Genomic DNA, 14,882 nt, shown 5'->3' with positions numbered 1-14,882 from the left:
TTTCGAAGCCATACTGGAAAAGAAAATTAATATTTAATAAAATGATAAGAAAAGAAGAACTTAGTACAGGATAGTTTATTTTTGGTTGAAGCATGGTATGTGCCACCATTCTAGATTTGTTTCATATAAACAATACATACAAATAATAGGTAATAAATTACAACTAATTAGTAAATGCGGTACAAAGTATAAAATCACAATGTTGTTAGCTTTACAAGCCCTATAATATACCTTAATTTATCTTTAACACCTATTTATGAAGGAAATATTTGCTATTCTTAATTTTTAAATCAATTTATCTATAATTTCTTTGTTATTTTGTTGGAATGTTATTACAATATAGAACTAAAGAAGTTTTTTAGTTATTCCTTTTTTCGAATTATGTAAATAAAAAGATTCTTAATTTTATATGAACAAATAAAAATAAAGAACAAATTGGAAGATAAATTTCAAAACTAGATTGTTTATTGGTTCAATCTTGATTAAAAATGCTAAAAAAGTATAAAAATAATGAATATAAAGAAATAAAATATTAACACAAGGATTTGATCTCTGTCATGCTTTCAAGTTGTATCACATTAATATCATGAAATAACTGCGAGTGATGAAAATAAAAAATTATCTGATTTATAGTAGTTCACGGTGAAATATTCCTGGTAACGATTATCTTTAAAAATCGTTACCAGAAATATTTCACCATGAACTGCACTAGATCCAAATTATCATATTATTGGTAAATACAAAAATGTTTTGGTTTAATAGCTCACAAAGTAGTTTTGGATATTTTTATGATTTTATTCAATAAACAAAATATAAAGGAAACAATTGGATTGCTGAATTCATGAAAAATGCACAATTAAAATAATAAGCCAGCTAGGTGTCCACGATCTTTATCCAGCAAAAAAAAGCTGAATAAATCCAAACAGAGCACTTTGATAAAGATATTAAAAAGTTTTCCTATGGATGGCCCTCAGACCCTCCTCATCATACTCCTTCTTCGACACCCACATCTTCTTGAAGGTGTCCAGGGAGGCCAGGATGGAGCCGCCTATCCAGGTAGAGTATAACCGCTCCTGTGGGGCACTGATCCTAATCTTAATATCTTTGGGGGCTAGCTTCTTTACCTCTGATAACAAACGATCTCCGAAACCTAGTTTAACGATTTGCTAACATTAGTTACTATAGCTTTCTTTGTTATCAAAAATGTTTTATTATATTCTAAAGCCAATAAATATAGTAATATTACCAATTTATTTCCCAAATGAAATTTTTTTAGAGTAAAAATATTAAAGACAATATTTATGCAGGTAGTTAAAATAGAAGTAATGGAAAAGAAAAAGAAATTACATCTATTTTTACTAGGGTTGGGCCGGATATCGGATAGGGAAACTATTCAGATACCGGATATCCGGCTGATATCCGGTAATCTGTCGGATATCGAACGTTGGCCAGATATCCGGACCAACTAATTTCTACTACAAACAGTCAAAATTTATTATTTGTCAAATACTACAATATCTAACATGAAATGTTCAATTTGGCTGGCGAAAAAGGTAAATTATCATTGACATAACGAGAATTTTTCTTTTAATAAAATAAATGTTAGCTAAATTCCTTTGAAAAGAGTGGATCCACCAGAAAGAACAATATTCTGGAAGAGAACCTTCCTGAGATCCATGTCAGATTTCTGTATAGAAAGAACAAGAACCTCGTGAAGCCCCTCATACTCCTCGCCAATAAGGTCTGGCCGGAACAAAACTTCTGGAGCACGGAACCTTAAAATAGAAATTTTGAATGAAAATAATTTTAAGATAAAAGTGTTTTATTTTTTAGTAAATAAAAAATAAATGCTTATTAGACCCAACAGAGAGATTTTAATAATCAAGGTTTCTTTTTTTATTATGTTAGGGAGTTTTAAAATACGCAGTTCAATAAACAAAATCCTCGTGTTTTTACCTCTTTCGCTCAGAAAGTCAGTGTAATTCCAAATACCAAAAAAATGAATTGAATTAGAAGAAAAATTCAAATTATTAACAACATAAAAAAGGGTAGGTAAGAATATGTAAAGTAAAACAAAATAAATTCTACTATCAACGATAGGGTATGTCAATCTTATTGTGCTTAATGAATAATATCATGAAAAACTCTTGGTACCTTTACAAAAAGGAAAGATTATGACAAATATTTAAGTTGCATATAAATATACAAATGTACTGTTTTAATTTACCTGGCCGGACCAATATCCAGACTGGAGCCATCAGGTAGAGTGTATGTTACTCTTTCTGTTTCTAAACTTTCCTCTTTAGCAGGGTTACTCGCCAGATAACAAGCTCTTTCCTAAATTTAATTTTTTTTTATTAAGTAAGAATTTTAACTACCGGGGTAAATAGACAATAATCTCAAGTAACAGATGGTATATCTGTCAATACGCAGAGATCTCGTAAATGCACGGACGCATCATTCCACAATTTTATTGAAGTTTCCCATTGGTAAAGGGAATGTTATTGGAGGGAATTTTTCATCCTAGGATTAAATTCAATAATGAAATTCATTTAAGTCAATTCATAACGCATACTTAAAAGTTATGAGAAGCTTTAAATATTACATAAAATAGTCATAGATAAGATGTCAGCGATTAAAAAAAAATCAAGTACCTACCTTGATTGTCCTCACAATTTCAAACTCTGCTGTAGTCCTAAAGTTAGCTCCCTCCTTTCTCAGCAACAGCTTAAGGTATCTTGTTATGTCCCTACCGGCCACGTCAACCCGCATGATGCTGTGCGGCATAGCAAATCCCTCGTATATTGGCACAGCATGCGTGACTCCGTCCCCAGCGTCCAGTACAACACCCGTTGTCCGGCCAGTAGCGTACAGGCTGAGCACGGCCTGCAGGGATACAAACAAGGCGGGCACGTTGAAGGTATCAAAGAAAATCTCGGCAGCTTTTTCTCTGTTTCTGCGAGGGTTGAGTGGAGCCTCTGTGAGCAAGACTGGATGTTCTTCAGAGAATGTTTGTAGCTGGTCTTTACTGTAGATGTACTGCCATATTCTCTCCATGTCATTCCAATCCTAAACAACAAGTTTTATTGTAAAATAGTTGGAAATAAATAAAATGGGCAAAGCTAACAATAATGAGTAACACTAAATAATATATCCAATAAAAGTATTAAAAACTTAAAATTTTTTAATTTGAATGCAAAATTAATTTCGCAGATACTTAACCTTATAACGCAGAAAAAATATGTTTCAATTTTTTTTTACATTTTAAATGAAGAATTCAATTTTGTGATTTTAGGGTGTATTAAGAACTTATGATTGTTCACCAGGTTCCAATGCCAGCATAAATGTAATCCCAGCCTACCAATTCAATATGTTCCATTTAAAAACAACTTATTTTAATTTTTAGGTAAGTTGTTTTATTGTCCTATATTTTACAAATTTTGCCTTTGGAAATATAGGTATATTATAATTATTTAAACTAGGAAATTAATAAGTCAAGTTCAGTTTGATTTAAACTGTTAAAACATATTTGAACAGGATATGGAATAGTTGTTTATCGCATTTTATATCAAGACAGCTTTCCGCGGATATTAAAAAGAAAAATTACTAGATTAAAACCGTTTTTGTAAACTCCGAGTGGCCAAAAGCCCGGACTAACAAAACTGGTATTATTTTTAGTATTTTTATTTAATATTTGTAGAAAATTGTCTGTAACACAATGCTATCCATGATTTTTCAGTATAGCTGAGAACCGGTATTAATCCTGCGGATATTAATCGGCTTTAAAGCGGCTAGATATCATATGTATCAACTTATCTACAATTCACTGACCTGGAAAATGACTTAAATTCATGGTTTACTAGTAGCAATATTATATATAAGTTTCAGAAGGAGAAATAGACAAACATGGTACTACTTTATTTAATAGGCTTTAGAGTATCCTGATACTCACATTGACAATACCATGCTCCATGGGATATTTAATACTAAGCAGTCCTCTGTGCTCCTGTGCCTTTGGACCAACAAAAAGTTCTCCCTCCAAGGCTCCTGCCATCACTCTGGTATGTTTCGGCCTTCCAATATAATTTGGAAAGTGGCATTTTGGTATTTGGTCACCAGCAAAACCTGCTTTGATGACACCTGATCCATTGTCTATTACAACCGGTTGATTTACAATTACATCATAGGTCTCCATTTTGAGGATTTTTTTTATTTATATCTGAAACAATACATAGCGAGCTAAATATTTTTATTAGAGCCTAGCCAATATTATTTCTTGATGCAAATGATGTGTATGTGTCTGTGTATTTTTTGTTATGAGGCGAACATATTTTATTTTTTTTATATATAATTTTGATATGGTGCTACGGTGTAGACTAAGAAACCAAGATAATTATTGCAACTTTATTTGCATAGGTACTGATATTCAGACTTAACAAATTTATATATAAAGGGTTTAACCCGTTTTTAAATGTTTAACTAAAACATTTCTATCACACTAGTGGAATAATAATTTTTCCCCTTAATTTGCCATTTTTGGGCATGAGTAAATTAAAAGAATATTTTCCATTTCTTTAAATATTCGCCTTACAAATTTCGTTCTTTTAGGGAATAATTTTCAATGCTTTTTTTCCTTCTTATTTTTTGTGTATAGGAAAAACATTTTTATTATAAAGAAAATAAACTTCAGTCTACTCGTACCTGGAAAATTTAACATGGAAAAAAGAAATAAAAATAGGCGAAGCAATTAACATTCAGACTATGATTGACTAAAAATAATTTTGTAATCATAAATAATGTAAAGCAAACACCGTTCAGCAAATTCCATACATATTTATTTTTATGTTGATATTTTTTTCTGAATGAATTAATTGCATATATTTACTCTCTTTTTTTTCAAAAACAATAATTTGCAGATCTAATAACTATATAACAATACAATTTGGAAAGACATAATCTTATTTCCTCTTCGTTTCAATTGCTTTCTTGAGTAGTTGATCAAATCCGAGCTGTCCTGCCACAGGCGTGTCCTCAACATCGTCCAGATCACAATAATCCTCGCGGCAGAAGTTTCTCCTGCCCCCGAAACACAGGTCGTATTGTGGCAGACTTATGTCCTTGTTGCCGTGCTCGATGGCCTTCTTGGCGTCGTCCGTGTTTTTAAAGGTGAGAAATCCATAGTTTTCTCCTCTCTCTCTGAAGTGCATGCTGATGTCAAGAATGGGACCGAAGACTTCAAATCTACTTCTGAGATCAGACTTGAGTGTCCCCTCCTCAATCTTGCCGACATACACAATCCGCCGCTCCTCGGACAGAGACTTGGGGTCCAGCAACTGCTGCTGCTGTTGCTGTGGTTGTAATTGTTGTTTTTGAAGCTGGCTGTGGATTTTTTTGTCGTTTTGATAATATCTGTGTCTTCTAGAAGATCTCTCCTTATCTTTATTGCTCCAGTCTGATCTGCTACTGCTGAAACAAAATAGGAATTAATTTGATTTATTTGAAGAAGGAAAAATGAATATAAAGCATTTGATCCCTCATAAGTAAACTAGTTGCCTAGCCCCTAGATTCTAAGGGAGGGCGAATGTGGAAGAAAATAGTCTAAAGCCACCCAAAGACATTTATAAATCTTGCCTGAAAATACAATCAATTCGTACTGCCAATTTCTGAGGTCTTTAGCTTCAAACAAAAAACTTTACTACTTTATACTATAGAATTTATAGTTATAACACAATGGTAGATAAAATAATGATTCTCGAAATTCAGCGTTTGCAAGATTAACAATAATGGAGGAAAAATTGGAGAAAACTATTTTATTATACTTAGTCCACATCTCCATGTAAAAAAATGTTTTTAAAGGAAAACATGAGAATTCTGTGAATTATTCAATACAATTCAATCCAACAAATCCAAAAGCAAGGGTGTATATTCTGCACAAAATTCATTTTTTTACCCAGCTGCAAAATTTTTTATTTTTTTTTCCCTCCTAGTTTTTTCCAGGAAGGAAGGGGACAAAATGGAAAAATACTTTTAAAACTCTTTTATTTTATTTATATTATCCTCCTTCCCACATATTCTTTTAGTATTTTTTTTCACCAAAGAGGGGAGAAAAATGGGAAAAAATGCTTTCGGTTCTATTAATTTTTACATTTTTAAAAAACATCTTGACCACACTTAGCAAGGTCTTCAAAGCTTCATAATATGGTATTGGGGTGGGGGTCTGAAAAACACATGACATCCTGGTGTATGAAATGTCAAAATATGTGGGGGGGAAGTTTTGACACATTTGCGTAAACAGTGAGTATAGGCATTATCTTTGGGCTGAAAGGATAGGTTATTAAAGATAAAATCATTCTTATATAATGAATTTTCCCAAGTTTTAAGAATTTTTGAATAGGCCTCCAGGTTCAGGAGCTGCAGGCCTCCAGTTAGTCTCTGGACAGGTAAAAATAAAAAATAAATTTTTTTAGAGATAGAGGTCAACTTCATAAACAAAATATGCATCTTTTTTGTTCAAATATGTAAATAATATTTAAAAATATGCATATTTTGTTATATAAAATGACCTCTAACTTTTCAAAAAAAAAATTTTATTTCGGTTTTTACCTGTCCAGAGACCACATGAGGCCTTCAGCTCCTGAACCTGGAGGCCTATCCAAAAAATCTTAAAACTTGGGAAAATTCATCATATAAGAATGATTTTATCTCTAACAACCTATCCTCTCAGTTTAAAGATAAAGCCTATTCTCACTGTTTACGCAAATGTGTCAAAACTTCCCCCCCCCCCCCCCCCCTCTTGTTTAGAATGCATACCTAGGTTAGTTATTAATATGAGGGAAGAGGTAAATCTTATGTTATAGATTTTTTTTTAATTTTAGGGAAAGGAGGAGATTTTAACCCCAATAACTCCTCACCTCCCCACCTCTTTGGACATTACAACCTTACCACTGAGTTAATATTTTCAGAATTTGTAAAAAGAAAATACTTTATCCATGTGTACATTAATAGTTGCTAAGTATACAATTTTCAAATTTTTGAGAAAGCGAACATTATGTAAGCTAAACCTATTCCTTTACTTAAAATATTTTCGAGACAGAGAAAACAATACAAAAATATTTTTAATTTTTTAGTTCTTAAAATTAAAAAGTTTAGGCAATAATTTTACCTTCTCTACCACAAACTAATGAAATACTAAATGCACTTAAACAGTAAACACACAAGATCAGACACTAGACAAAAATTTTCTTTTTACGCATAACTAACCCACCTACTAAAATGCATTTCTAAAGAGAAAAAAAAACTCGAGGCTGAGTTGACTTTAGTTTTAAGATGTTTAGCTTATCACATGATGTCTCAAGAATGTACTATACTTTAAGCTTTAGGTATACATATGTATATGTTTTAACATATATGCATATGTACAAAGAAATTGTATAAAAAACAAGTCTTGTTTTCTTGAAAACTTCAGTTTTTTTTGAAATAATACCTAGGTACCTAATAATTATAAGTACCAGCTGAAAATTGAATCTCCGAACATAAGGTCAAAGGAACGTCTATTTCAATACTCACATACATCCAACTACTTAAGAAGGTTTTAAATCTAAACACTTTTTTCAAAAGCAAAATAAACTAGTTTTGTAGACCCTGTGTTGATTATTAATTGAATAGCGAAAAAATTGCCCTAAAATGTAAAAGATAGGTACCTTCTTTCTGTAGATGAACTACGGCTACGAGACCTTCCTCTGTATCTTCTCCTTCTCTCGCGTGACGATGTTCTGATCCTACCATCACGAGTGAAAAGTAACCGCTTCCTTTTCACTGATCTTCTGTAAGATGAGTCAGTCTCATCGGAGCTGCTGTCAATACTTCCCCTGCGCCGCTTAATGCCGTGGCCCGGCAGTTGTCGGGGCGGTGATAACCTCTCTGAAGACAGTTTTGTTAACGTGGACGTTGAGGAGGTTGTAGTGGTGGACGTGCTGGATGTGTCCGCCAGTCCAGAGTTGCCCAGGGATACCCGTGAGATGACATTGTTCTCGTTATCAATATGAACATCTGTGGTAATCTTGGCGTCAACCTGGATAGCAGTACTCACAGCGGTTGGTGATTCAGCTAGGCTAATGACTGGCTGCTTTTCATCAAGCTTTAAATCTGTACTGCTAGCATTGACAGGCGACACAACTATGTTATGTTTTTCTACAACACTTTTGCAGACATTACTTTTTAACAAGGACTGCTGGGGTTTAAACAAATATGCGGGCAGGCGGTTATATCCGCCTTGGTCGTCTGGAACAGCCGCCACTACTGTCGGAGGCCGGCTGTCTGTCTGCACAGATGCATTAGTCAGGTACCTGGGCAAGCGATCATAAGTTCCATCTTCACTGGCATCACTCATTTCACATGACTCCAATCCCGAGTCTTTTTTAGTCTCTCCCTCATCCACAACATTCTGAGGACTAGTTACACGAACATTATTACTAACAGTAACTACTCCAGTATTTGCTGTAAGTTTATTTTTCATCTCTTCCATTTGACGCATGACTTTCGTCTGTGCATTTAAATATTTTCTGCTGAACCTGCTGAAACCAGTAGGACTGCAATAATCATGGTCAGACACATTGTTACACAAACTATGCTGTATGGCACTTGTTGACGTTTTCCAGCTGTTTAAGTTATGCACAGCCGCCTGTCTTGCCTGCTGTTGTTGCTGATGTTGTTGCTTTTGTCTTTGAATCATTTCATTGCTCACTTGAGCCGGATCTTTTCTATTAATTGGCTCAATTATAGCGATTGTTTTCCTACCCTGACTAGCTGCTCGTATTTTATCAATCAGTTCTTTAGGCAATGAATCACGTATGCTGCTGTTAGATGAGAAAATTTTGGTGCACGACGTGCCATCACTACGGGGTGATACAGCTGCAATTATTTTCACCGGTGAAGAACTCCTGGAGGACGAGGAGTTGTGTTGTTGGTAACTGCTGCTGCTTATGCAGTTACCTACACTATATCTGTTGGTTGTTGTCTGAGTGTCATGATTTGAAGCACCATAAATAGAATTACGGGAATTATGAACACTGCTTATTAATCTGTTGTAATTAGAACTTGTTGACCTCATCACCTCGGCTGTGGGACGTGTTGAGGCAATAAAAAAGTCTGGAGCGTTAGAGCCTGAGGTGGTGCCGGAACTTTTTATTGGACTTAGAGGAGTAAAAAATAGGGGCGGTGCCAGGTTACCTTCATCTTGTCTCACTGTTGACGCAGATGATATTGAAAATTGGTTGGAAATGGTTACTTTAGGATTGCTGCTGACAATACCAGTGCTCTGTACTGCACGTGACATACCGAGACCACCAGTTCTTGTTGTGTAACAGAACCCTCTGGTCACAACCGGTGTCCTCAGGGTTGTACTCAGTGGCAACTGTTTGGTCTGACTCAGCATCCCGTTGCCACAATTATTACGTGTGGCCAGGCCAAAGTTAGCCGGCCGTTTTAATGTCACCGTTTGGGGAGAAACCTGTTGCTGAATTTCCTTTGGCTGTTCAATAACAGATTCTTGTTTCACTGTTGCAATTGAGCACATGGCATTTGTTGAAGCTATAACTTTTTTCACAATATCAGGTTCTGTTGATGGTGACACGCTTGGTGTCACAGATTCATCTATGCTTGTTGGTGAATAAGCAAATGACGAGTCAACACTATTACTGTTGCTGCAGCTCACTGGGAGTAGATCATCAACCTCATCTGTGTTCAGTGGCTCTCCCAGCTGGCTCCAATCATTCAACATCTGGTTAAACTCATCCTCCAGGCTAAAGTTTTCCTCAGGTTTAAGATTCAAGTCTAGATCCTCGTTAACACTACTATTGGAATTAACAGACGCGTCCGGCGTATTCCAGATATCCAGGGGAAGGTCAACATTGCCCAGCTCAAGACTGTTGCAAAAGTCAAAATCAACGCCGAGGCCGGGAAATTCCTGGTCGAGGATTCTGTCAAGCCCGGCCTCGTCATCCAGCTGGTCGCACATGCTGTTGTAGCAAATGTTGTTGCTGTTGTCAACGGTGGCGGAAAGTTCCTCGCCTAGCGAAGGGAACTCTGTCACCAGGCTTGCTGCCATTTGTTCATTTAGTTTATCTGAAATATTTTAAATTTAATCGCCTGACAACACAGTGAACGCCTTCTAATATTCATTGTTAGTATTTAAATTAAAAGGCTAAATAAGTAGCAACATGGAAACAGAGCTGTAACTGTCATGCAATAGAGAGGGTTAGGTAACTGACACAAAGTCACTAGTCAAGACTTTCCCTCGTAACTCTGTCAGCCCCGTTGTTTGTCCCCTAATTTCCCCCCTGAACAATATACTGCTCGGCAACTCATAAAAAAGACAGGCCAGCGCGCTATCAACCTCTTAAAAGTCTTTCATCCAGGGACAAGATTAACCTATTCACGTGGGAATTTTAGTACAAGTGCCAAGTCTAGGGAAAGCATGAAAGTCAGCTGACACACACACACACACTCTTCACTTTACACAAAAATTCACCTCAAAAATTTTGCTGAATTGTGTGTTTTTTTTTATCCAACTATACACGATCACAACTCACTCGAGAAAAAAACTCTCTCAGCGAAAGAAACTTTTTGATTAATTAAATATCTCGAACGTTATTTTGTATCACTGCGCAAGTTTAAAAAATAAAAACTAGAAATTCAGGACGCCAATTGGAGGGAAGAATCTAATAGAATAGACACAACTAAGCTAAACTAAGAGTACAAACTCCTCTGTAAATTCTCCCTTTTCCCGTCCCTACTCCCATTAATCCCACTCCCCCCTCCACTTGTTTACCTCTTTGTCCCACTACCCTTCCGTTTCCCTGTTTAGACTAAAGTAAGTTTTACACAAGTTCTCTGGTTCATATAAACAGGGCACACAACACAATCACTCCTTACTCATGCAAATTCAACAAACTTAGTTTTTAAAAAGAAATATTACTTATATTTTAATTGGCAATTAATTTACTAACATTAATAGTCTTCATATATATATATATATATATGTATACACCTTAACTGTTATCAGTATAACTTAAGAAATTTGTGGCTTTGTATTACTAAAATGATAAATATAATTCGATTAAATTGCGTCCTCTTAACAAAACATGTTTCATAACATTTTAAAGAGATCAAAGTACATGGTGCATAATATTCTAAATATTTAAACAAAAATTTTCTCGTGCTTTATAGTTAAAAAATACTTTTACTTCGAAAAAAAAACGCCTCTGTCACTTTAATTTTCAAGCCTAGGAAACTAACTTTGTCTATCCGATATTGATGAATCATTTTTTATCAGGGATCTAAAGGGATAGGACAATTGATACACATCCCCAATGAAGATACACAAAATTATCCATTCGGTAGATTACAATCAGGGGTTGAAACGTTTGGACACTTAACTTTATGAACCAACTAATCAAAATTCAATAATAGTCCCCAAAGTTCTTAAGCCAACGAACATGAAAACATTATTATAAAACTATGGAGGACTAGTGTAATAAACAGCCCAATGTCCCCTTCCTCCCTGCATTTTTTATGAACAAGAGCAGGAAGGGAGGAGCGGGGGGGGGATATTGTCAGGGAATATAATTGTGAAAAAGGGGGGGAAAGGAATCTATATTTGAACATAAACCCGGAAAGAAAAGAGCCCCCTCGCTCAAATTACGATGCACCGGAGTGAGAAAGGATTCAAATGAAAACAAGACTTAATGGAATTTTCCTCAAGGAAGGGAGGGTACATTGGGCTTTTTATTTCACTAGTCTCAAAATTTTAAAAATAACGTTTACTTCTTCGTTAGCTCAACAACTTTGGGGAAGATTATTAAATTTCGCTTGGTTGGTTCTTTCTTTAAGTTGAGTGTCCAACCGTTACAACCACTTATTGCAATACAGAGGATAATTTTGTTCACCATTATTGGGGATGTACATCAATTGATCGGCCATTGAGTTATCTTTAAAATCTCTAAATTTTCCTGGTTCTAATAATAAAAATATTCGTTCATTGATACACATAACTCAAGAACAACGGTTAAGTCTAAAAAAAATTGCAGAAAATATCTTTTAAATCTTAAGTAAATTTTTAATCTAATTTTTCGCAATTTAAAAGAAAATTACAGTATATGTAACAATTACAATTCAGGGTTATCTGTTTATTCGCCTAAAGCATATTCTATAGTGTCATCATATACATTTGAGTTAGTTTTCTAAAAAAATTTAAGACATCTATCTTTTATAGCGTCAAGATTAAATAATTTCTTACAGAATCCCCAATCATTAACTTACATTGCATTTATTTTACGGACATAGCTAAATTTTTGGTTGTGGAAATCATAGAAAACATTTCAGGCAGATATCTTTAAAAGTAGCTTATAAATTTCGACATAGTCAATGGACACAACAGACATCTGTAATTATAGAGTAACCTTTTTTTACAAGTTGAAAATCTAATTATGGATCATTTAGATTCTCAATCCTTTTAGTAATAGGATGAATTTCTTTAGTATGTCTGCTTAGATCACGTAAACAGTTGGACTGTAAGTTCCAACATTTTCAAGAAAGCTTTTAATGGTCAATGGCAGGTTTATAGGTTTTTGTCACCCTAATTTAAGACCCTAAAAAAAAATATCTCCCACCCCACCAAGACAAAAACAGTGGGGATTTACAACCACCCCTTATCTTCTCTTTGGGTCTTTGTATATATATAAAAGACTTATATAACCTACTGATACTTTGTCAGACTAATGACTTACCAAGAATTCATGCGGCTGCAGTGTAATAATAGTGACGTTCATTATACAGAGTATAACCTTGCGGTCATATTTAAAGCAGGGCTGGTCAGCCGCGCCTCGCCCTCAAATTTAATCCCGATTGTGTAGAAAAAAAGTAAAATTCTGAAAAGATGGATTATCTATAGCGGAAAAATTTTAGACATCCAGATAGATTTTAAAGATATAATAATATGACAATTATAATAAACACGCGGCTGAAGCGCGACTGCCGGGCTCTGATTTCAAGTTATCCAGCTCAGAAATTTATTTTTTATGAATCCAGATATGTTGTATGTGATGTTTGAAATGAGTGTGCTTCAGAGCGCAGGGACTGGTATTCAGTAAATTTCAATCAACTTTCTGGCTAATTTACCTAGAGGCGGGATTTGACGCAAACAGAATGTGCAACTTAATTTTTTGATTAAAGGGGATTATTAAATAATAACAATATATAAATACGGCATGAAAAGATTATTAGGATAAAAAGTGGCGAAAAAAACGAAAAGCATTTTCATAAGTTAAAAATCTGCCTTAATAGTTTGTGTATTATAAGGGATGAAAAATTTGAATATTTGGTATAATTTGTCTTTGTGCTCTCACCATCTCTCTAAATCCTTATAATAAAGTAACAGAAGTTTGCCTATCTGTACCGAAGGATCTCGCTGACCGCTAGAAGCCTCTAGAGACGTATCAACTAGTAGTAAATTAAGAAAGCATGAAGTATGAAATAACAGAAATAGCTAAAAAGAAACGTATCTAAATTTATGAAATTATGTTCCTATCCGTGGCGTAAAAGTATTAAGACTCCGCGCTATGTTAAGTTCTGGGGACATTTTGACACAGTTCAACACAGAATTGTTAAGATTTTGGCAACATATGAACATACAGTGTAAAATTGTTAAAAAATATAACCCTAGAACCCAGAAAGAGTTGTGCTGTGCTGGTCACATTTCATGTCATTTTACTTCTCTGCTTACGTAACTCGAATGAAAAAGAGAGTTTATATGTTTTAAAGTTTTAAGATCTGTAGATATTCTCGTGCATTTACAATACACATTTGTATGTAGTTTCAGAAAATTTATACAATATTATATTAAGTACTTTTCGCAGTAAAGCTACAATATGTTTCAAGTACGTCTGTATATTAGAAAAGGTATGCGAAAAAGAGCACTTAGAGCTACAATTAGCGACATTCGACGATTTTTTCTTGATTAAGGAGGTGGAATATACAGGTCAGTGGAAAAAATCAAATGTAACCGCTTAATTTAAAAGAAAATTAAAACTATCATATCATAATAATAACTCATTTTCTAGGAAGGCTTCGAAACCGATTGATAGCCGCTGGACCAGATTCGGTTCTCAGCCATATTAAAAAATCATGTAAAGCTCGGGGCTAACAAAAGGGGATTAAATCTTATAATTTTTAATTTTAATATCTGCGGAAAGTTATCTATAATACGATGCGATAAATAACTATTATCTGGTCAAATAGAAAACTGTTTTATTAATAGGAATTAAAGGGTAGATGATTGACGTGGTTTATTATCTAAGGTTCTATCCCCCAGGATCAATTTATTTTATTTTTTTTTGGGGGGGGGGGGATTTTTTCTAGGAGTAATTTATTCTATAAATTATAACCCTCACATACAAAAATTATAATCCTTCACTGAAGCTTTAAGATGATTTACTGTAAAGGGTAACCAAATAGGTCCACCGGTAAGACATATCTTAAGCTACACACAGACAGAAAAACAGACATCCTGTTTCTTTTATATGAGGATAAAATCAAATAAAACAAAATTAAGACAGTCTTTTGAACCTAAGCACGTCATTATTACTAGCCCTTTATATTCTGTCCAATAGCCTGACCCGAAATAAGAATAACTAGATATTTCCAACTTTGAAATAAGTAATATTTGTTAATTTCGTAGCAAGAAATTAAAACTATAAAAAATATTTACGGCAGTAATATTGATCCTTCTGTTGGTGTGTAATGATCTTCTACAAACGCCCTCAATAATCAGATTCGATAAAATCTGAGTGGATAGCTTTGTATTTTTCTATCTTCTAATAAAGAAA

The 14,882-nt window shown here is 34.3% G+C and overlaps 2 protein-coding genes across 5 annotated transcripts; both read right to left on the bottom strand.

Moving 5' to 3' along the window:
• Positions 1-60: 60 nt before the first annotated feature.
• Positions 61-4,220, bottom strand: Arp1 (Actin-related protein 1). The gene is made up of 5 exons (XM_080156545.1): positions 3,953-4,220; positions 2,659-3,069; positions 2,228-2,337; positions 1,617-1,775; positions 61-1,152 (listed from the first exon to the last, which is right to left on the bottom strand). Exons 1-5 carry the CDS (start codon positions 4,193-4,195, stop codon positions 945-947), a joined length of 1,131 nt encoding a protein of 376 aa, XP_080012671.1. The 5' UTR covers positions 4,196-4,220; the 3' UTR covers positions 61-944.
• A 66-nt stretch (positions 4,221-4,286) lies between these two features.
• srl (PGC-1 family member spargel) lies at positions 4,287-10,232 on the bottom strand. Of its 4 annotated transcripts, none has more exons than XR_013878333.1 (3): positions 7,701-10,213; positions 4,702-5,463; positions 4,287-4,376 (listed from the first exon to the last, which is right to left on the bottom strand). XR_013878333.1 is itself a non-coding variant. In XM_080156532.1 (2 exons), exons 1-2 carry the CDS (start codon positions 10,103-10,105, stop codon positions 4,959-4,961), a joined length of 2,913 nt encoding a protein of 970 aa, XP_080012658.1. In that variant the 5' UTR covers positions 10,106-10,232; the 3' UTR covers positions 4,391-4,958. The 4 variants fall into 4 exon arrangements, 2 of the variants coding, with proteins under 2 accessions (XP_080012658.1, XP_080012659.1); XR_013878332.1 differs by having other exon boundaries at positions 4,702-5,466; positions 7,701-10,211; XM_080156532.1 differs by lacking the exon at positions 4,287-4,376 and having other exon boundaries at positions 4,391-5,466; positions 7,701-10,232.
• Positions 10,233-14,882: the final 4,650 nt, after the last annotated feature.

Source organism: Acartia tonsa, chromosome 4 (genome assembly GCF_053477335.1).
Source record: "Acartia tonsa isolate MP-2025a chromosome 4, ASM5347733v1, whole genome shotgun sequence".
Classification (NCBI taxonomy): Eukaryota; Metazoa; Arthropoda; class Copepoda; order Calanoida; family Acartiidae; genus Acartia; species Acartia tonsa.
This window is presented reverse-complemented; position numbering and strand designations above follow the sequence as displayed.

What these genes read in the sequence shown, in the direction of transcription:
- Arp1 (XM_080156545.1), bottom strand. Translation starts at nt 4,195, where the DNA reads ATGGAGACCTATGATGTAATTGTAAATCAACCGGTTGTAATAGACAAT. An exon ending in TGGAGCATGGTATTGTCAAT is followed by an intron (nt 3,070 to 3,952) that starts GTGAGTATCAGG and finishes CTTGTTGTTTAG; the next exon opens with GATTGGAATGACATGGAGAG. An exon ending in AAATTGTGAGGACAATCAAG is followed by an intron (nt 2,338 to 2,658) that starts GTAGGTACTTGA and finishes AATTAAATTTAG; the next exon opens with GAAAGAGCTTGTTATCTGGC.
- srl (XM_080156532.1), bottom strand. Translation starts at nt 10,105, where the DNA reads ATGGCAGCAAGCCTGGTGACAGAGTTCCCTTCGCTAGGCGAGGAACTT. An exon ending in AGTTCATCTACAGAAAGAAG is followed by an intron (nt 5,467 to 7,700) that starts GTACCTATCTTT and finishes ATTTTGTTTCAG; the next exon opens with CAGTAGCAGATCAGACTGGA.